Consider the following 21,560-nt stretch of genomic DNA (forward strand, 5'->3'; position numbering starts at 1 on the left):
CAATGCTTTTCTTTGTATTTTAGACAATGACAAAATACAATATATTTTATTGATCTCTGGACTTTAACATGTTGGAAGACATCCTGCCATGGTGTGTCATTTAAAACTTATTTTCTTCTCTCAACTCTGCAAAATCATCCTCTCAGTTACCAGTTAAAAGATCTACTCAACAACCATTTCTTTCTCAGAACACGTCCAGCTAATTGCCCAAACCTTCTTGTAAGCTTTTTGGCCTTAAAAAAAAATCACAGTGGTTGATATTTAGTTATATTTGCAGTTTGAGTTAAAACGTGTGCATTGATCTGGGACTTGTTGGTTCTGTGACAAGTGCATATTATTTAGGGATGGGTTCAGGAAAATATTGCTGAGTAACTAGAATCGGTCACCCATAACTCTTCCCCACAACGAAAGTAATAACATATCAACGGAAGTAATAATAACAACAGGCAGTCAAACGATTTCAAATCATCCAAAGCACTTTTCAAATATGGTTACTCTTCCAACCATTTATTTGTTAAAGATTATAAATCTCCAGTATAAATTTATTTTTATTACAAGTGATTGTAAGGCTCGTGCAAGTCAAAATTAAAACAAAACTAGAAAGCATATCTGCAGAATTTTCAACTGAGATGTAAAGTAATTAACTCAGAAGAACCGACTCATTTCGCCACAAAAGGAGATTGGTCAGAGTACCACAAGGGACCAACAAGGAGCCTGCTCAACAGTATTGTGCAAATCTTTTTATACCATTACGGCAATCGGACCTGGCTGGCCTCTTAAAAATCTATTCAAGGCAGTAAGGGAACGAGAAAATTGTCATCAACACAAAACAAAGTCTTGCTGAACAGAATACAAGATTGAACATGGTTAAATGTATACCATAGCTATACTGCTCCATACTAATGATTTATAACAGGTCATCTGTTCAAACAAGTAAAGAGGCCACAGTAAAGAGACCGCAGCAAACACCAGTTTAAAAGATGGAATACATGAATTACTTACATTAGCATCAGCAATAAACCAGTCTCTCTATATATACATTTCGTACAACCTTTCGGTGTTTTACCTTTGGCAAGATTACTTACAGCTCAATTTCCATACTATTAAAATATATATACTAACGCATAAAAATAAAGATTTTGGCATCAATGTATTCAAATTGGAAGCTCCAACACAAGAATTGCAGCATCTTCCTGCAGTCCAACCACAGAATACCCACAATTATAGGTAGAAAGAGTTTAGAAACCAACAACTGATCCCTACATGTACCACAACATAAACAGTTTTTTTCCAAGGCAGATAATGGACATGCTCCTTTGATTCAACAACTTAGCCATATGGTTGAGTCCAACTTTGCACCCTGTTTATAATGGTTCTCAGGGACTGCTGAAGCAGTTCTTCATGCCCATTATCAACACTGAATGCTTTCCACACACAATCACCCGACAAAGGAAACCAGAGGCTTTGCTCAAAGTTCAATCTCAAAAGTCTTCCGTAAATCTCTAGAAAACGGATTAGTCGGAGAAGGGGTGGCCCGCTGCTTTGACTTGAACTCCAGCGCGTTCCACTGAGCTTCAAATGCATCCTCGGTATCGCCCGCAGCCATTTGACTGCTTTTGTTTTCCAGTGTCCACTTGCTACTTTCTGCTTCATTGAAAACTGCTGAACCGTTTATTTGCTTGCGGGTAATCTGCTCGGTGGGTTTAAAGTAGGGTCTGGGGCTGGCGGCCATTCCCACAATGTTCTGACCCTGCTGTGCGTGGGCGACCTGAGGTTGGCCTGCTGTGCCAAAGACGTTGGCGACCATCTGCGAAGGGGTTATTCCCACCACGGGCAGACTTGGAGCTTGGAATGGAATGCCATTGGTGGCCTGCAGCGAGTAAGGCTGAGTGGGGACAAAAGCAGGCTGCACGGGAGGAACCACGCTGACCAAGGCTGGCTGAGGGGTGACGAATGTGCCGCTCTGGAAGGCTGCTGGAACCGTGGGCTGGGGCGACGGGTGCACCCGAACGCTCTTGGACACCTCCGCGAGCCAGCGGTCAGCTTCCGACGCTGAGCGCTGGTGACCCGGCTGAAACGGGGTCGTTACAGCGGCAGTGGTGACCCAATCATTGCCTGCTTCAAACAAGAGGGAAGAGTAAAAACCAAACCAACCTCACTGGCAATCAAATCAAAGTGCAGATTGTGGGGAGAAAGCGATTTGCCTCTGGCTAAAAGAATGGGAGAAAACCATTGATTCTTAGCTAGAAGGTTGCATCCCAGTCTTGCATTATTACAGAAAGGCTAAAACTACATTCTCAGCATTTCTCGCCACTTAAAGTACTCTGCTTTTTTTGTTTTTGGACCTCTCATTGTTCCAACATTATATTCCATCTGTCAGGCCCTGTTCACATCCCTCTGAAGCCTCTTCACATCCTCCTCCCTATCCACAGTCCCGCGTAGTTTAGCTTCATCGGCAAATGTGGAACATATATGGATTGCACCCGTCATGTATTTTGAACAGCTGGAACCACACACCAGTCCTTGTAGTGCACCAGCTGCCTGCCTGCCAGCCGCGAAGCGTCCATTTATTCCCTCTCTTTGCTACCAACCCATAAACTATTCTTAACCGATATTATCCCACGTTTCACCTGCCCTAACCTGTTGACCACATTCTATGTGGTACCTCGTAGAAAGCTTTCTGAAACTTTATCTCTTCTATTCACCACATCCACAAAGAACTCCAGTGGATAAGTTAAATATGATTTTCCTTACGATAAATCAAAAGTGACACTGCTCAATCCTATTGAAACGTATAAGATTATTAAGGGGTTGGACACGTTAGAGGCAGGAAACATGTTCCCAATGTTGGGGGAGTCCAGAACCAGGGGCCACAGTTTAAGAATAAGGGGTAGGCCATTTAGAACTGAGATGAGGAAAAACTTTTTCAGTCAGAGAGTTGTGAATCTGTCGAATTCTCTGCCTCAGAAGGCAGTGGAGGCCAATTCTCTGAATGCATTCAAGAGAGAGCTAGATAGAGCTCTTAAGGATAGTGGAGTCAGGGGATATGGGGAGAAGGTAGGAACGGGGTATTGATTGAGAATGATCAGCCATGATCACATTGAATGGCGGTGCTGGCTCAAAGGGCCTAATGGCCTCCTCCTGCACCTATTGTCTATTGTCTATTATTCCTGTCAAGGTGATCCCTTGTTGCACCCTGTATTAAACAGAGTACAGCACAGGAACAGACCTTCTGCCTGCACCTGGTGTATATCCCTCCACCCGGTTAGTTCATAGGTTCCAGTACCCTTATGAGTACCAAAGATCAGACCAACTTTATGCTGCATTTGTAACACAGAAAGCCATCTCAAGATGCTTCAAAGGAGTAATCCACACTGAGTACGAGAAGGTGAACAAAAACTTAGTTGGGGATGGACAAGGGGAGAAAGCGAGAGGGGCTGGTAGAACAACATCGAGTGGGAATTCCTGAACCTAGCACCTGAATGTCTGAAAGTTTGATCAACGACGAATGGAGCAGAGTGCTGCACAGAGGCCATAGTTGGGACCATGCAGAGATCTTGATGGGTTGTAATGTTAAAGGTTACAGATTCGGAGGACCAAAGCCACAGAGAGTTTTTGAACACAAGGTAGGGATTTTAAAAGCTCTTAGATTTATAGCACTTTTAATTATAGCAAACATCCTAAGAGTTATAATAAGTTTTGACATTATGATCAATACAACCTTGTCTAAGGTGCAGGATTTTAAAGAAGCATTGTAAAGGTAAAGCATAGAACCTTGCAGAAGAAATTCCAGAGGTGAAATCTTGGTTGTGTGACACAGTGATAGATATGTGAGATGAGACTGTTGAGACCCAGAAGTTTGTGGAACACATCGAAGGTATTTATTCACAAAATGCTGGAGTAACTCAGCAGGTCAGGCAGCATCTCGGGAGAGAAGGGTGATGCAGTCTGAAGAAGGGTCTCGACCCGAAACGTCACCCATTCCTTCTCTCCCGAGATGCTGCCTGACCTGCTGAGTTACTCCAGCATTTTGTGAATAAATACCTTCGATGTGTACCAGCATCTGCAGTTATTTTCTTATACAGCTTGTGGAACACACATGGCTACAGATACCAACCGCAATAAGGTCAGGATTTTAAACGTGCTGTTGTTAGACCAGGGAATGGAGTTCAGCAGGGTGAACAGGATTCGGTTCAAATTAAAATACAAGTGGTATTTTGGAACAGTAAACCTTACGTAGTGTGGAAGGCAGAAGTGGCCAGGACAGTATTAAAGTCGAGAAGCCAAACACGGGATTTGTTGCTTGTCCCAGTAGCAGGTAGATGAGTGGTTGGAGTTGGGCAAATACTGCCAAGGCGGGTGGGCAGACTCAGCGATGGAACATGCCAACTGTATCTCAACATCAAACAGAACAGCAAGGCTGAAAAAGGACCGTCTGAATTTCAGATGCTGGGACGGTGGAGTTTGCAGCAGCTACCAAAGATAAAAGCTCCAGAGATCCCAACATTCAGTTGGAGGAATCAGAGTAATCAGATAACACTGAAGCCCCTCTTTCTCCCCCTCCACTCCCCATCCCCTTCCAGCCATACCTTTCCCTCTGCCGTTACATTTAATTCCTCTACTTATCTCTTTATTTGACACCTTTTTGTCTCCTTTCACCTCCTGCCTTTGTCACTGTCTCCAATCACCTGACAATCGCTCCTCACCTGTATACCACCTGCGAGGCTTTGTCCCCGTCCCCCCCACATCCTTTACAGTCTTCTCCCCTCTCCTGCAAAGTCAAAATCGGTGAGACCAAGACTAGGCAGTTACTTTGCAGAGCACCTGGGTTGTATCCACTGTGGCTGCCTGGAGCTTGCAGTTGCATGTCATTTTAACTCCCCTTCCCATGCCGACCAGTCTGTCTTCGGCCTCCTCCACTGTCAGGGTGTGCCAAATGCACACCAGAGGAACAGCACCTCTATTCTGTCTTGGTAGTCTTCACTCCGAAGGCATGAACACTGAAATCTCCAATTTCAGGTAACCGGCAGTCTCTTTCCCTCTCCTCCAATCTACCCCGGTCCTCTCACACACATGACTCTTCCCATAATAACGCTCCTTGCCCTCCATCTAACCTGTTTCTTTCTCCTCCCCCATTACCCCATCTGCCCCTCCCCACCCACTCCTCCCATTGCTTACCCCCTCCCCACCAGTCCACCTCTCCCCTCCCTGCTGTTCCCACCTGCATCACCCCTCCCCTTACTTGGTTTAACTTTTCACCTTCCTTTTCTTATCAGATTCCTGGATCTGCAACCTTTTATCTCCACTGATCACCTCCCAGCCTCTGTCACTGTCTCCACCCTCACCTGACACCATCAGCCAATGAACCCCTCCTCACTCAATGGGCTGAAGTGCCCGTGTCTGTACTGCACGACTCTAAGGCACAGCGGGCTCGGGTGGGGTTCATGGCAACAGGTAAATGGAGACTGCAGGAATTATTAGCAAAGATTATTGAGGAAGATTTGTTTGCATTGATAGCAAGATTTGACAGCACTCAATTTCCAATTCAGGATCAACGTGGAGAATGCAAACAAGCTGGGTGGAGTTTTGATAGTGGCAACGAATGATGGGTGGTGTAAATGAATACTTAATATAAAATATGGTGATAGTATGTTGAAGGTATATTATCAGAGCACACCGACTTTGAAATAACAACCTAGCATTTAAGTTTTGCACTTGACCCTATCAATTACTTTAGATTCTATATTGAACACTGGTTGCAGACGCCCAGATTAATTATAATGAGTTTGCTTTCTTCCATCTCCTGCCTTATCCATATCTGGTGTGCATAAACTTACCTGCAGCAACTGTAGTTGCCGCACTGGTTGGTGCAGGGACCTGTGACCAAGGGTTTGTGTCACGCATCGGCATCACTGTGGGAGAGATGGCCGGCGCTGCTACAGGTGCCGGGAAGTTGGAGGATGCCCCATTCACCACTGGAGAAAAAAAAAACCAAATGGTTACCACTTCCATTGCCACAAGCTGAATGTTTTTGGCACAATTCTTTCACTTCCAATATGGAATCAAATCAGTGATTCACCTTGGGGAGCCACCACACCCACAGTAGGTTTGGTCATTGGTGCAGATGAGAACGGGTCCTCCACTTGTCCACTGAACGCATGTGTTATCTGTGAGCACAGGGAACTTATACTGTCGATGTCCGCTGCAGAGTCACCTTCAATTTCAGGCACTGAAGAAAAATGTGGAAACATTTTTTAAAAATCTATCATAAGTCAGGTTTGATCAAAATTAGGTTTGATTGCACTGTGGCGCAGCGGTAGAGTTGCTGCCTTACAGTGAATGCAGCGCCGGAGACTCAGGTTCGATCCTGACTACGGGCACCGTCTGTACGGAGTTTGTACGTTCTCCCCGTGACCTGTGTGGGTTTTCTCCGAGATCTTCGGTTTCCTCCCACACTCCAAAGACTTACAGGTATGTAGGTTAATTGACTGGGTAAATGTAAAAATTGTCCCTAGTGTGTGTAGGATAGTGTTAATGTGCGGGGATCGCTGGGCGGCGCGGACTCGGTGGGCCTGTTTCCGCGCTGTATCTCTAAATCTAAAATCTAAATCTAAAGAACAGTACAGCACAGGAAAACCCCTTTGGCCCATAATATCTGCCAAGTTAAATGAAGCACCTCTGCCTGCATGTGATCCATTTCTGAGTACTGATCTAAAAGCCTTTTAATCACTATCATCATGGCCACAATTTCCTTCCCAGGGTAGGAGAGTCTAAAACTAGTGGGCATGGACCTAAGGTGATAGAGGGTAGATTTAAAAGAGACCTGAGGGGCAGCTTTTTCACACAGAGGTTGGTGGGTATATGGAACAGGCTGCCAAAGGTGCAGGTGGGTACAATTATAATGTTTAAAAAGACATTTGGACAGGAGAGGGAAATGGCCAAACACAGGGAAACAGGTCCAGTGACCAATAGGCACCTTGGTCAGCATGGATGAATTGGGCCAAAAGGCCTTTTTCCTTATTATATAACTCTCTTTGTCTCTTGCAGCTGCGGCTGGAGAATCTTATTTAATTTTTTAATTTAAAGAAAAAATGTAGAGATACAGCGCGGAAACCACCGAGTCGGTGCCGAGCAGCGATCCTCGCACATTAACACTATCCTACACACACAAGGGATAATTTTACATTTATACCAAGCCAATTAGCCTACAAACCTGTGCGTCTTTGCAGTGTGGGAGGAAACTGAAGACCTCGGAGAAAACTCACTCGGTCATGGGGAGAACGTACATACTCCTTACAGACAGCACTCGTGGTTGGGATCAAACCCGGGTTTCTGGCGCAGGAAGGCAGCAGCTCTACTGCTGCGCCACCGTGCTGCCCGTAGATTATGTGAAGACAGATTCTCCTTTAAAATGTGGCTTCATTATAATCATGGCTGATCATCTAAAATCAGTACCCTCTTCTGGCTTTTTCCCCCATATCCCTTGATTCCTTTAGCCCTAAGAGTTAAATCTAACTCTCTCTTGAAAACATCCAGTGAATTGGTCTCCACTGCCTTCTGTGGCAGAGAATTCCACAGATTCACAAGTCTCTGGGTGAAAAAGTTTTTCCTCATCTCAGTCCCAAATGGCCTACCCCTTATTCTTAATTGGTTCTGGACTCCCCCAACATCGGGAATATTTTTCCTGCATCTAGCCTGTCCAATCCTTTAAGAATTTTATATGTTTCTATAAGATCCCCTCTCATCCTTCTAGATTCCAAAAAATACAAGCCCAGTCGACCCATTCTTTCATCATATGTCAGTCCCGCCATCCTGGGAATTAACCTGGTGAACCTACGATGCACTCCCTCAATAGCAATAATGTCCTTCCTCAAATTTAGGAGACCAAAATTCCACACATACTCCAGGTGCGGTCTCACCAGTGCCCTGTACAACTGCAGTAGGACCTCCTTGCTCCTAAACTCAAATCCTCTTGCAATGAAGGCCAACATGCCATTGGCATTCTTCACTGCCTGCTGTACCTGCATGCTTACTTTCAGTGACTGATGTATAAGCACACCCAGGTCTCGTTGCACCTCCCCTTTTCCTAATCTGACACCATTCAGATAATAATCTGCCTTCCTGTTCTTGCCACCAAAGTGGATAACCTCACATTTATCCACATTATACTACATCTACCATGCATCTGCCCACTCACCCAACCTTTCAAGTCACCCTGCAGCCTTATAGCATCCTTCTCACAGCTCACACTACCACCCCGCTTTGTGTCATCCACAAACCTGAAGATGTTACATTTAATTCCCACGAATGAATCATTAAAATATATTGTAAATAACTGGGGTCCCAGCACCGAGCCTTGCGGCACGAGTCACTGCCTGCCATTCTGAAAAGTACCCGCTAATTCCTACTCTTTGCTTCCTGTCTGCCAACCAGTTCTCTATCCATTTCAATACCCTGCCCCCAATACCATGCGCTCTAATTTTGCACATTAATCTCTTGTGTGGGACCTTGTCAAAGGCTTTTTGAAAGTCCAGATACACCACATCTACTGGCTCTCCCTTTTCCATTCTACTTGTTACATCCTCCAAAAATAGCCTCAGCAGTGACATCAGTGGTGCTGGCTCGAAGGGCCAAATGGCCTACTCCTGCACCTATAGTCTATTGCTGAACAGAAAGCTTCAGTACAAAAGATACTGGCTGAGCTCTTATGATGCAGGAAGCTGGGAGCACGAGGTGGGATTAGTTCAGGAACTCTTTTTTGGTGCACATTGTTACAATGGGCCTAATTGCGAGCTGTACCAGACATTTCTTGAAATCAATGATTCGATGCCACAGCTGCAAGGTACCACCCAATATGCACCCCATCTATCCATAACTATAACAGAAGCTGCCACAGGAACAATTTCTCACTATGCTCTCAGTAACACGCTCATTTTATGTATGTTATTTGTGGAAAGACATATCCCTTTGGGACCTAAACAAAATAGATCCTGTAACCTCTAAAATCCACACCATACAACTACTGCGTGAATACAGGTGCTCCTCAGCTTACGATGGGGTTCCGAGAAGTCCATCGCAAACCGAAAATATTGTAAGTCGAAATGCATTTAATACACGCGATCACGTGGCCGGAAGCGAGCTGCGGGTCACTGCCGTTTGCACCATCGCAAAGTCAAAATATCGCAAGTCGTAGCATCTGTAACTTTTGTCGTTTATAATTTAGTTTTTTGGTTTAACCCAAAAATACAAATATCAACAGGCTTCCCACCTGTGCTTTTAATTTGGAAATCTGTTTTTCGCTGTGTTGTTGAAGGCAACTCGTTTATTCGAAGTGACATTTGCCTCTTAAATGGAGATGTTGTTTGGCTCAGCACTGGGAATCCTCGGAAAGATCCCTGCCTGGCAAGTTGCTCCACAGGTGCATGCCTCCTGGGTATGGCGTGTATGTTGCTGGATTCCATGTTTTCCGTCACGGTGGATGGGGCAGATGGTGAATTCGATGGAGCTGCAGGAAACGCTGCAGAAGTAGCTACCACCACTCTCTCCATTTCAACTGTAATTGAAACATAACACCCTTAAGTGGGTCACACCATTTAAAAGTATTACAAAAACACTGCGGGTAAAATGTTTTTAAAATACTGAATTAATTCTTCAGATGGCAAGTCATTTTAAACACATGTTATGCTTGGATGACCAACAGTACAAACTGGCAAACCAAAGGAACAACCAGTCTGAAGAAGCATCATCTTTCCATTCCCTCTATGGAAGCTGCCTGACCCACCGACGCCCGACCCACCGACCTCACCGACGCCCGACCCACCGACCTCACCGACGGGACCGACCCACCGACCTCACCCACGCCCGACCCACCGACCCACCGACCTCACCAACGCCCGACCCACCGACCTCACCGACGCCCGACCTCACCGACGCCCGACCCACCGACCTCACCGACGCCCGACCCAACCGACGCCCGACCCACCGACCTCACCGACGCCCGACCCACCGACGCCCGACCCACCGACGCCCGACCCACCGACGCCCGACCTCACCGACGCCCGACCCACCGACCTCACCGACGCCCGACCCACCGACCTCACCGACACCCGACCCACCGACCTCACCGACGCCCGACCTCACCGACGCCCGACCCACCGACCTCACCGACGGGCCCGACCCACCGACGCCCGGCCCACCGACGCCCGACCCACCGACGCCCGACCCACTGATGTCCTATCCAAATTTGCTGACGACGCATTCATTCTTGGACAAATACAAGTCAGTGTACAGAAGATGATCAATCATCCGATTGAATAGTGCCAGAACAACAACCCTGCTCTCAACATCCGGAAAATTAAGGAGCACATTATTGACTGCACTAGAGGAATGCCGAGGATCCACAAACCTGTCTTCATCGATGCGTCGGTGGCGGTGAGAGGCGACAACTTCAAGTTTCAAGTGTGCATATCTGGAAGGTTGGACCTTGGCCCAAATCATCCTGGATCAGGATGATTTATTGGAGAACTCAACCATGTCCAACATGATTGGGCTCAAAAGGACTTTTATCTGCTGACTAATTTTTCTCAGTGCTATGTTTTTGTTTCCCATGTTTCCCCACCACCAGTATTTCCCTTCATTTAGTGTGTTACATTTTCAGCTCCCCAATCTTCTGACATTTCTCCCAAATATGATCAGAACCACTTGACTCAGATTCAATATATGAATGCTCAGATAAAGAATCCAAACCAGAAAAACATTTGAAAATCCCTAAAGAGGATTGCAAAATGATAGAATGGACAGTGACTTATTACACTCTGAAGCCAGGGTCTTTACAAACAAACTCTGATGGTCAGGGTAGACCGACAAATGACGGGGGCAATGACTAACACCGTATTAATGCGTAATGTATAATGTACCTTTAAGGCACAAAAGCCCACCAGGAATAGCAAGCCAACTGCACCTAACATAAGAACAAAGGTTTGTGATGAAACTAAGGAATTTCAGAATTTAGTAAGTAAGACCAATGCATTTCTAGGGAAAGCAGAAAACAGAAGTAAACTAATAATAAACAATGACAGACTGCAAAAACTTCCATTAATATGTAAAAGGAAAAAAGTAGCACACTTAGCAGGTTAAAATAGATTTGGGATATTTTCTATTCTGTAGTGTGGTCTTCTGGGAAAACTCAGCGGTCCAATAGTTTTTTGATTATTTTGTGTTTGTTCATGACATTTTAGCACTGAATGTGAATTCCGCTTTCATTTTGGGCCTCCTTACTAGTGTGGTGAATGGAAATGCAATAAATCTCCATAAGGGAATAGGAGAAATACTTGAGAGAACATGGGGCATACCTGGTTGTGAGAGAAATTGGAAAGTTCTTTCTGCGAGCTGGCATAGTAACAATAGTCCTCCTGTGGTATATACTTCTGCTTATTGAAATCCACTCCCATTGTAATATAATGCAGCATGTACATTGGTGTACTGTAATTACTAGAAGAACATTTTTTGTTCCAGTTCCTCCTTCCTTTCACCACCTGTTCTAAATGTTACTGTGTTTCTTTACCTTTCTTGGTGTCCTGTATCTGTTTCATAGTTTCTTCACGCTCTGCTTGCTCAGTGGCTGTGATTACTCGAAAGGAACCTTCCCTGGTGAAGGTGGTTCGGTTGGCATCGAAGGTGGCAGTGACATTACATTCCTTCTCGCGCTTCTGCTTCCTTTCCAAGCACGCTGCAAAAGCACAGCCCACAGCATGGCTTAAGCGCTCGCCCTAAGGAACATCATGGTATCATTAACACATGCAGACATTGGGGACTTCACTTCCTATACACCTGTCATCAAACACAATCAGCATCATTTACCATGTGTCCAATGTATGAGGCCATCCAGGTATAGGTAGGCAAACTCAACTCCTTGGAACCTTATGAGAAACTCAGCCATAAGTCATCATCCCCATCAATGTAAATATGCTCAGAACTTTACCAAGGCAGGCTTTAACAAAGAAAAGCCCCCGGTTAAACAGGATCTTTTGTCTCCAGGGAGTGGGCAGAAATTGGTCAGAAAGGATAAAAGATGAACCCGGGAGCTTTCTCAACCGTGTCTTTCATGTTGCACCACAGAACAGATTCATTCCCAGGTGCAGCTCTCGTATGAAGCTTATGATAATAGATTGTAGCACTCAGATGACAGCTGCAACAGCAAAGTTCAAGGCCGTTGACAGTTAAAAACAGTAAAAATTGTTGACAGTGATTGCTATGCCCCTATCAAAAAAAGAGCTTTTATCTGTCTCCGAATGCTTTCAAGAGAGAGCTAGATAGAGCTCTTAAGGATAGCGGAGTCAAGGGGTATGGGGAGAAGGCAGGAACGGGGTACTGATTGGGAATGATCAGCCATGATCACATTGAATGGTGGTGCTGGCTCGAAGGGCCGAATGGCCTACTCCGGCACCTATTGTCTATTGTCTCATGGTGTTTGAAAAGCTAATTTTAAAAAAAATTAAAATTCATTTCTGGGACATTCCTTAAATTGGTGATAAGGAATTTATTAGACACGTTCTGAAGGACATGATTACATTCACTAGGAAAGGTGGGGACTGATTAGGAGGAAGTTTAAGTGGTGTACTACAGAGATTGGTGCTGGACTTCAATGTATAAACTAGACCAAGTGAACCAGTTGGGCCTAAACCTCTCCTGCATTGGTGTAGCACCCTCTCCTCCCCCTCCTCTTCTTCCCCCTCCCACCTACTCCATCCCCCACAACCCCCCTTATCCTCCCTCCCTTCCCCCCTCCCTCCATAGGAGATAGATTTAAACTTAAAAATGTGAATAACTTAGAAAATAACACCAATTTCAATTAAACATCTTCCATTAGCACCAAAGGGACGACGGTGAGTAAGGTGGGCCTAAAATTGTCGTGCTATCGTGTGGTTCAGGAACAAACAAACAAGAGAGTTTTAGTATATAGATAACTTTGATGAGAACATCTGATCGGTAGGTTTGAAGACGATACGAAAATTGGTGGAGTCATACAGAGTGAAGAAGGTTGTCCAAGGATAGAGCAAGATATAGATCAGCCAGATAGGACAGATAATCAGAATCCTTTACCCATTTAACATTTAAGGTGAGAGGAGGGAAATTTAAAGGTGATCTGAGAAAGTTTTTTACACAGCAGATAATGTAAAACCAATTAGAAAACATCATATTCCAATATTTCTGAAACTTGAAATATATAGATGCAGGTCAATATCAAATTCTGTTTTTAAGGATGTTAGGTAGCACATCAAAAGTTTTTCGGGTTAAATGCGATTCTAGACCAGGTGACTACAGAACTCTCAGATCAAATGGACACAGTGGATGAGTTGTTTGAAAGCTGCAAGTTTCTGAAAGTTTAAAATGTTGTTATAACATTCCTTTTATAATTTGAAATGCATGGGTGCACTTTCCACTCTTGGCAGGAGAGAGAGATTTGGCTAATTGTCATTGTTCTTGTGACTGAGCACAGGCAAGGAACGGAAGTTGTGGTCACCTAATCTTGCACAGCATAGTGTCTCAGAATCTTGATGAGAAAATACTCATTGGGATGCAATGACTTTGGAATTCCAAACTATGTTACTTAGCAGAGCTGCATACTATGTCCTTCAACTTATTCAGATGAGGGGCAAATCAGAGGTGTTGGAAAGAAAGGATTAGAAAAAAAATCTTTCACAATGGTGTTGGAAAGCAGGTGACCTACATGAAGCCAAGGCAATTCTGCAGCCTGCCAGGAAATGCAATTCAAAAGCAGCAACAGGAACATCAATCTTCCCTCACCTCTCCCCTCTTTCCCACACCTACAATGATCATGAGTGTCTTAGTCAGCATGGCGAGTTGGGAAGGGCCTGTTTCCGTGCTGAATAACTCTAGAATCCAGGGCGGCACAGAGGTGCAGCGGTAGAGTTGCTGCCCTACAGTGCCAAAGACCCGGGCTTGGCCCTGACTACAGGAGCTGTCTGTAGGTGGCTTGTACATTCTCCCGGTGACAAGCGTGGGTTTTCTCTGGGACTCTAAAGAAATGCAGGTTTGTAGGTTAATTGGCGAAATTGTTAAAAAAATGTCCCTAGTTTGTAGGACAGTGTTAGTGTGCAGGGATTGCTGGTCAGTGCGGACTTGGTGGGCCGAAGGGCGCTGTACCTCTAAACTAAACTAGAATCTGCAACACAACTAAACTCGACTTTTAAACTCATGTTGTCAGGCAAAAGAACCATCTACCAATGTCAAGGGGTCTGTGACTCCTTTCTCCATGTTCCCCCCCCCCTCCCCCACCCACCTGTGCCAAAAGATGACCTGCTGTAATAAAGAGGGAGAAAATGGCTTCTTTACCGAATCTCGTACAGCCAAGAAGCAATGGCAGATCCAACGCCTGGTTGTACCGTCTCGACAAATGTATGAGAATGCCTTGTCAAAGTTTCGGTCGGGGGCACAGAAGGATACCTTCTCTATAGTTTGATCAACTATCAGGTCCTGTGAGGAAAAGAGAAAATCATGTAAATTTTTATCAATAACGTGATCTTATGTACCTAGTGTAGCTGCCCTCTCGAATTATCTGAATATATTAAATCCAGTTATTTCAGTCAGGCACTAGGTGGCATCCTTGAATTGTGCATGAACTGGAAAGTTCATTAAAGTTGTCTTTACTGAAAGTAGAGGTTGTACATTCTAAATAGTGTGGATTTACAGTAATTTGGTTTTAACTACTGGGAAACATAAAATTTGGTTTCAGGTAAATGACTTTTTACTGGGCAGGGCTTATCCATTATCTGCTATGTGTCTCCATTACTTACATGAATAATTACTTAGCTAGTCCAATCCCAATTTTACTGGCAGTGTCTTACTTATCCTCTTTTCTAACCGCTGAACACTGTTAGATCACATGACACCTTTAGAGAGTCATACATAATCTCACACTATGTAATATTTTATCTCAAGTACATTCCAACAAAATTAAAATGGTACCTAATCATGTTTTATCTTTATAACTTTTTCAACTACAGAGATACAACAACAAGACCACTATCATTTACACACACCTGATTGCCAAAGCTATTAAGTATAAAAATTTCAACAATTGGAATTAAAATCTGTGCTACACACTGAAAAATTCAGACACTTTAACCACACTGCTTTTCTAACTTCAAATACCCTCCTGCTGCCATTATCCTCATAATTGTTGCCGTCCTGGGAAATAAACTTTCTTGATATTTTATCAAGCTCATCCTCCACATCCAGCCCTAATCCAGGGATGCAATTCCAAGCTGAACATCCAAAGTAACGTTCAATGATACAAAAACAAATTGCTGGAAAAACTGAAGCAGCATCTGTGGACAGACAGTAAAACAGAGTTAATGTGTCAAGTCTTCCTGACCAGCAATGTTCCCATATTTCCTGTTTTTATTCCAGATTTCAACCATCTGTAGGGCACAAAGTGCTAGAGTAACTCAGCAACTCAGGCAGCATCTCATAGAACATAGATAAGAGACATTTTAGGTTGTGATCCTTCTTCAAACATCCGCTTTTTAAAAATTTTCCTTTCCAGGTTTCCTCCAATTTGTTCCCTGGGAATATGGATGAAAACCTGATTAGACGACATCAGCTCCGACTGTTGAAACACAAATAGAACACGACTCCAAACACCATATCATTGTCTCATTTTCCGGACTCCCAAACACCATGCTTGCTCTAACTCCTCTCGACCCACTCTAAACATCCTCCTATTTCACCCAAGGTATTTATTCACAAAATGCTGTGAGTAACTCAGCAGGTCAGGCAGCATCTCAGGAGAGAAGGAATGGGTGACGTTTCGGGTCGAGATTCTTCTTCAGACCAGCAATGTTCCCATATTTCCTGTTTTTTTGTTGTGAATTTGTGGAATCCGTGCAAAACTCTCTCGCTCCTATTTCACCCGTTACACTTGCACTCTCTCACATTAACCTGCTGTCCTCTTGCTTTCAGCGTTAAGTATACAATTATATTCAGCTCACCCCCTCTTACAAATTGCTACGTTGTACATCCATCAACTTAAATAATAAATCACAGGATGAGACACATTTGCTTTAAAATTAAACTGTGTTAAAGTACAACTTGAAGACGAAGTCATTTAAAAAAAAAAGAAAATTTATAAGAAAAGTAGGAGAATGTTTTAAATTGCTTACCGCCTTCAAATTATATTTTTGTCAGAGAGTATCTGTGTAGGGATCACTGCAGGAAACTAGTGCTTCACTTCCATATGTGAAATTTGCACATTGAAAAAGTAGTGGTTTGTTTGAGGCATTTACTTGCTACAACAGACAAAAGGGATTGGAGGCGTTTGAAGATGGTGTGTATTTCTCCCATTCTCCAGTAAGGTTTGATTATGCAATCATGGTTATGTTGAAACCAAAGTGGTTAGGTGAACCAGGGGATATTGGGAGAAGGCAGGAACGGGGTACTGATTGAGAATGATCAGCCATGATCACATTGAATGGCGGTGTTGGCTCGAAGGGCCGAGTGGCCTACTCCTGCACCTATTGTCTATTGTCTATAACCATGTGAGTGGCCTCACCTTGCTCCTGGGCTTCTATCTCAACTACTCTCACAAATGGTATGAACATATCCCTGGGATGGCGGGACTGACATATGAGGAAAGATTGAAAAGACTGGGCTTGTATTCACTGGAGTTTAGAAGGATGAGAGGGGATCTTATAGAAACATATAAAATTATAAAAGGACTGGACAAGCTAGATGCAGGAAAAATGTTCCCATTGTTGGGCGAGACCAGAACCAGGGGCCACAGTCTTAGAATAAAGGGGAGGCCATTTAAAACTGTGGTGAGAAAAAACTTTTTCACCCAGAGAGTTGTGAATTTGTGGAATTCTCTTTCCAAAGAGGGCAGTGGAGGCCAAATCACTGGATGGATTTAAGAGAGAGTTAGATAGAGCTCTAGGGGCTAGTGGAATCAAAGGATATGGGGAGAAGGCAGGCACGGGTTATAGATTGGGGACGATCAGCCATGATCACAATGAATGGCGGTGCTGGCTCGAAGGGCCGAATGGCCTCCTCCTGCACCTATTTTATATATTTCTATGTAACATTGAATTCTCCAGTTTTAGGTAACTAGCCTTCAAACAGATATCCCGCCCCATTTCTTCCCTCTCATCCCTGTGCCCCACTGGATATGCACCTTTTTCTCCCTTTCCTCTTCCCCACCCCCGGCTACCGATATTCTGTCCTCTGGCTTCACATTTCACGCATCTTCTATCCTTATCTCACATTTTACGTCTTTTCATTTGTCCAATCATCTGCCAATCAAAACACCCCCACCTACCAACTATCACTTGTCAGGCTTTGTCCCGCCCTCACCCCTCTTCCAGCTTTCTTCCCCCCACTACGAGAGATCCCCCTGGGTGGATGGGTGAAGAGAGGGCCTTCGGTCTGCAGGTCGACCTACATGCCCGAAGAAGGCGATGGATGGAGGCCCACAGCAACTTGGATCAGGCACCGCTCATATGAATTAGAGCAGTCTGGACTTTGAAACATGGCGCCTCTTGCATGTGGGCTCAGTAGACTATTTAGAAACATAGAAACCAGGTGCAGGAGGAGGCCCTTCAGCCCTTCGAGCCAGCACTGCCATTTATTGTGATCATGGCTGATCATCCACTAACAGTAACCCGTGCCTGCCTTCTCCCCATATCCCTTGATTCCACTAGTCCCTAGAGCTCTATCCAACTCTTAAATCCATCCAGTGATTTGGCCTCCACTGCCCTCTGTGGCAGAGAATTCCACAAAGTCAACTCTCCGGGTGAAAAAGTTCCTTCTCACCTCAGTTTTAAATGGCCTCCCCCTTTATTCTAAGACTGTGGCCCCTGGTTCTGGACTCCCCCAACAATGGGAACATTTTTCCTGCATCTAGTTTGTCCAGTCCTTTTACAATTTTATGTCTCTATAAGATCCCCTCTCATCCTTCTAAACTCCAGTGAATACAAGCCGAGTCTTTTCAATCTTTCCACATATGACAGTCCCGCCATCCCAGGGATCAATCCCGTGAACCTACGCTGCACTGCCTCAATTACAAGGATGTCCTTCTGCACACTTGACCAATCTGGACATGCTTACGTATTGCGACACTCTACTGGACTGTTTGTAAGAAAATAATTTCATTGTGCATTTGACCATGTGACAATAAAGCATCATTGAACCAATCAGTCTGAAGAAAATCCCGACCCAAAAAATCACCTATCCATGTTCTCCAGAGATGCTGCCTGCCTCGCTGAGTTACTCCAGCAGTTTGAGACTCTTACAAACCAGGCTTGGTACTAATTCACAGCTCCCAAGGTCGTAGATTCATCTGCATGTTCGAAAGAAAAACTCACGACCAGCGCTGATGGTGCAAAGAGAGTGCCAGACTGCCAGGATGCAGTTTCTGTGCATTCCTTCTCTCCAGAGATGCTGCCTGTCCCGCTGGGTTACTCCAGCATTTTGTGTCCATCTTTGATTTAAACCAGCATCTGCAGTTTCTTCCTACTTTATCATGGCATCTCATTCAAAGATTCTGGTCTCATTCATTTTGACCAATGAAATAAAACGCTGACACAGGCACTGCACTATGAGAACTCTTTTCTTTCATTTATTTTGATCAATGAAGCAAACACATACACAAGCATTTCACTACGTTTAAAGGCAAGCCCTCACACAAAAACAGACACTACTAACACAAAGACAAAAGGAGTTACTACGATGCTGTTAAAGGGGGCATGGACACCTGACCATAAGGGCAGCAAGGTCCGGCCAGACCATTACCAATGTCCAGGGATCTCTCGTTTCCCCTCTCCCCTGACTCTCAGTCTGAAGAAAGGGTCTCGACCCCAAACGTCACCCATTCCTTCTCTCCAGGGATGTCCCGCTGAGTTACTCCAGCTTTCTAGTGTCTATTTTCTTCGACCTGACTGCAGCAGGTTACAAGGAATCGGATCTCCCAACAGTGGGAGGAAGAGTGGCCGTGGGATTCTCAGCGGATAAGTAAAAGATGTTGATACCGGGGAGGCTGATACAAAGAGAGTGGGGACAACAGTATTGGCTGTCGGGTTCACGCTGTCTATCGGAAAAGTCCCGGACGTCACGTTAAAACCAGATCCCAAGTCTCCCACGGGAACACATTGGTTCTGCTGGAAGTTCACTGAAAAACCCTTGTCGCAGATGCATTTAGAAGCACGTAATATTAAATTAAGAGAAGACATTTGAAGATACCAGAAGATAGTTTTGTTTAACCAATTTATTTACCGTCAGGACATTTGACAGGTAGATTGGAGGCGACAGTTTGACGGTGAGGTAAGTGTGGGAATTTCGCGATGTTTCCGAAGATGGTGTAATCTCTTAGCCAGGTGCTAGTTTCACAAAAAAGTAACTTGCATCGACCTGACTCGGCATTGTCGTGGTCATTGTCATAGGGTAAAAGAAAATGCTGGCGATCTGCTACGACTTTGACAGTCGCCGGCAGTCGCCTTAAAAATCGCCTAACTGGGACAGGCCCTTAACTGCAGGAAAAGTCTGGACAAATGTGGAAGTGCACGATATGCTGCTGTTTCACTGCTCTGAGACCACAATCATGAGATGTCTGTGAAAGCAAGGAATAGTCCAAAATTTCATAACCAATAATCAACAGCCTCAAGTTACTAGGAAACAGACAGGAAATTCAAACTTAATGTAGTTATTGCAAGAGAAATGAAACTAATAGCCCGGATTCGGTTTCGTAAGTGACATTCATAAACTGCAATTGTCAAGCTGGATAACCTTTCAGGTTTAGATACAGAACAGACTCAGAAATTCACTTAATTCTCTCCCAAGTAATGCAATCTTTATTCACTGTTCAATAGATCATCAAAATGTAACTGCGTTTCATTGCCTGCACGGTGCTAAAATAAAACTCGATAGCCCAGATTTTGCAGATAATTATAATCCGTTCCACTTTTGGCATTTCTAAATGTAAACGTCAGTGAGTTTCGGGATTCAGAAGTGTTAAACCTACTGGTCCACCGCTATCTTTCATATTCCAGCTGTGCCCCGCGGAAGTAAGAAACTAAGATGAATTTTGTTGTGATTCACTTGGAAGATCTCTCTTGGATTCTGTACAAGTTACACTTGGCATGAACCACTGACTTCAATGGGATCACCTGGCATGGGATACTAGAACCACTTACTTCAATGGGATTACCTGGTATGCAGTACTAGAACCAATTATATCAATGGGACTATAGAAAATAGAGATTGGAGCCAAGTTTAAAAAAAATAATGTTATACTTTTATTGTATTTTTGTGCTCGACTTATTTCAAATTTTAATATTTCTATTTTCATTTTTAATATTTCTTAAATATTTATGAATATCAGAGATATTCAGAGAAAGTCGACACAAAATGCTGGAGTAACGTGTGGCCTCAATTCAACTTGAGAATAATCGAACCAAGCAGGAATGACTACTGATTCAGTTGAGGTAAAGCCAAGTGAGCAATGGCCAGGGAGGTGGCCATGGCAGCCAACACCAGGCTAACATGCTTCTGAAAAGCACCAGCAGAAAATAATTATTTTTTGCGTTAAACACTCTGGAAATGAAATCCATACTGTGATTTTAAAAAGCAGTGAAAGATTCCAAGAGTCAATTAAGAGTTATCTCAAATTGGAAAGAAATGTAATGGTAAACAGAGTTTGCAGAATTGAAAATGAACTTCAGCACATAAACAAACAAACTGACCTTGGTTTTCTCATCTACCACTCGGAGTCCATCAGCTGACACCCACAGCATGGCCTTAACTGCCTTCTTTCCAGCCTTAAAAAATGAAAGAAAATGCAAAGATTTAGTTACAACACTTCATTGAACCAATGGTCTTAACGGGAAAATCAGAGACATTAGCAAGCAAGAACAGCAGTGAAGGAGATCAGGTTCCAGGGATAGATAGCCCAGCACACAAAATGTTTTAAGAGCTGATGAACACAATAGGTTCAAGACACTGAGAAGAGAAGAGAAAACCCACACCATTAAACAAACAAAGCAAGGATCTCTTGCCCTACTATTAAACTAAAATATAAAAAAACTGGAAGCTTCAGTAAACTGACACGTAAGGAGTTACACCACTAATATGGCAGGCAGTTTTTTTTGCTACTGGGGAAACAAAGCAATTTTAATTCCACGCTGCTCATAAACTGGTTGGTTAATTTAGATTTATGGTTAATTCTGGAATTCAACAACATTAAGGTTCACCTCTATTACCTTAGAAAGGAACATTACTCACCACCTGACAGTGGATAACACGAAAAGAGCATCTCCATGGTTTCCTGTTGGCCTCAATTTCCATGGTCCACCTCCAGTGACCACAGCCTTATACACACAGTAGTGATTACAAACCATTTTTTCAAAGACTGAGAATCACAGGGCTCCCTTTCCAACTTGCAAAAATAATGGAATCATTATAGAGAATTTATTTTTAAATTAACATGCAACAGACATAGTTTGCAAATCAAACATTCCATACAGAAACATTCAGTAAAATTGGACAGAAAT

At 43.9% G+C, this 21,560-nt stretch overlaps 1 protein-coding gene across 4 annotated transcripts in view; it reads right to left on the minus strand.

Moving 5' to 3' along the window:
• Nucleotides 1-162: 162 nt before the first annotated feature.
• Nucleotides 163-21,560, minus strand: part of numb (NUMB endocytic adaptor protein) — a 119,341-nt gene continuing 97,943 nt past the window's right edge. For 3 of the 4 annotated variants that reach the window (XM_078406195.1, XM_078406198.1, XM_078406194.1), the window contains 7 exons: nt 20,754-20,828; nt 14,356-14,496; nt 11,564-11,768; nt 9,269-9,553; nt 6,080-6,229; nt 5,838-5,975; nt 163-2,118 (listed from right to left, as the gene is read on the minus strand). In XM_078406195.1, coding sequence (XP_078262321.1) covers nt 1,469-2,118; nt 5,838-5,975; nt 6,080-6,229; nt 9,269-9,553; nt 11,564-11,768; nt 14,356-14,496; nt 20,754-20,828 — 1,644 coding nt within the window. In that variant the 3' untranslated portion in view covers nt 163-1,468. The remainder of the gene's footprint in view (nt 2,119-5,837; nt 5,976-6,079; nt 6,230-9,268; nt 9,554-11,563; nt 11,769-14,355; nt 14,497-20,753; nt 20,829-21,560) is intronic. The other variant, XM_078406197.1, reaches the window with a different exon arrangement.

Source organism: Rhinoraja longicauda, chromosome 10 (genome assembly GCF_053455715.1).
Source record: "Rhinoraja longicauda isolate Sanriku21f chromosome 10, sRhiLon1.1, whole genome shotgun sequence".
Taxonomy (NCBI): Eukaryota; Metazoa; Chordata; class Chondrichthyes; order Rajiformes; family Arhynchobatidae; genus Rhinoraja; species Rhinoraja longicauda.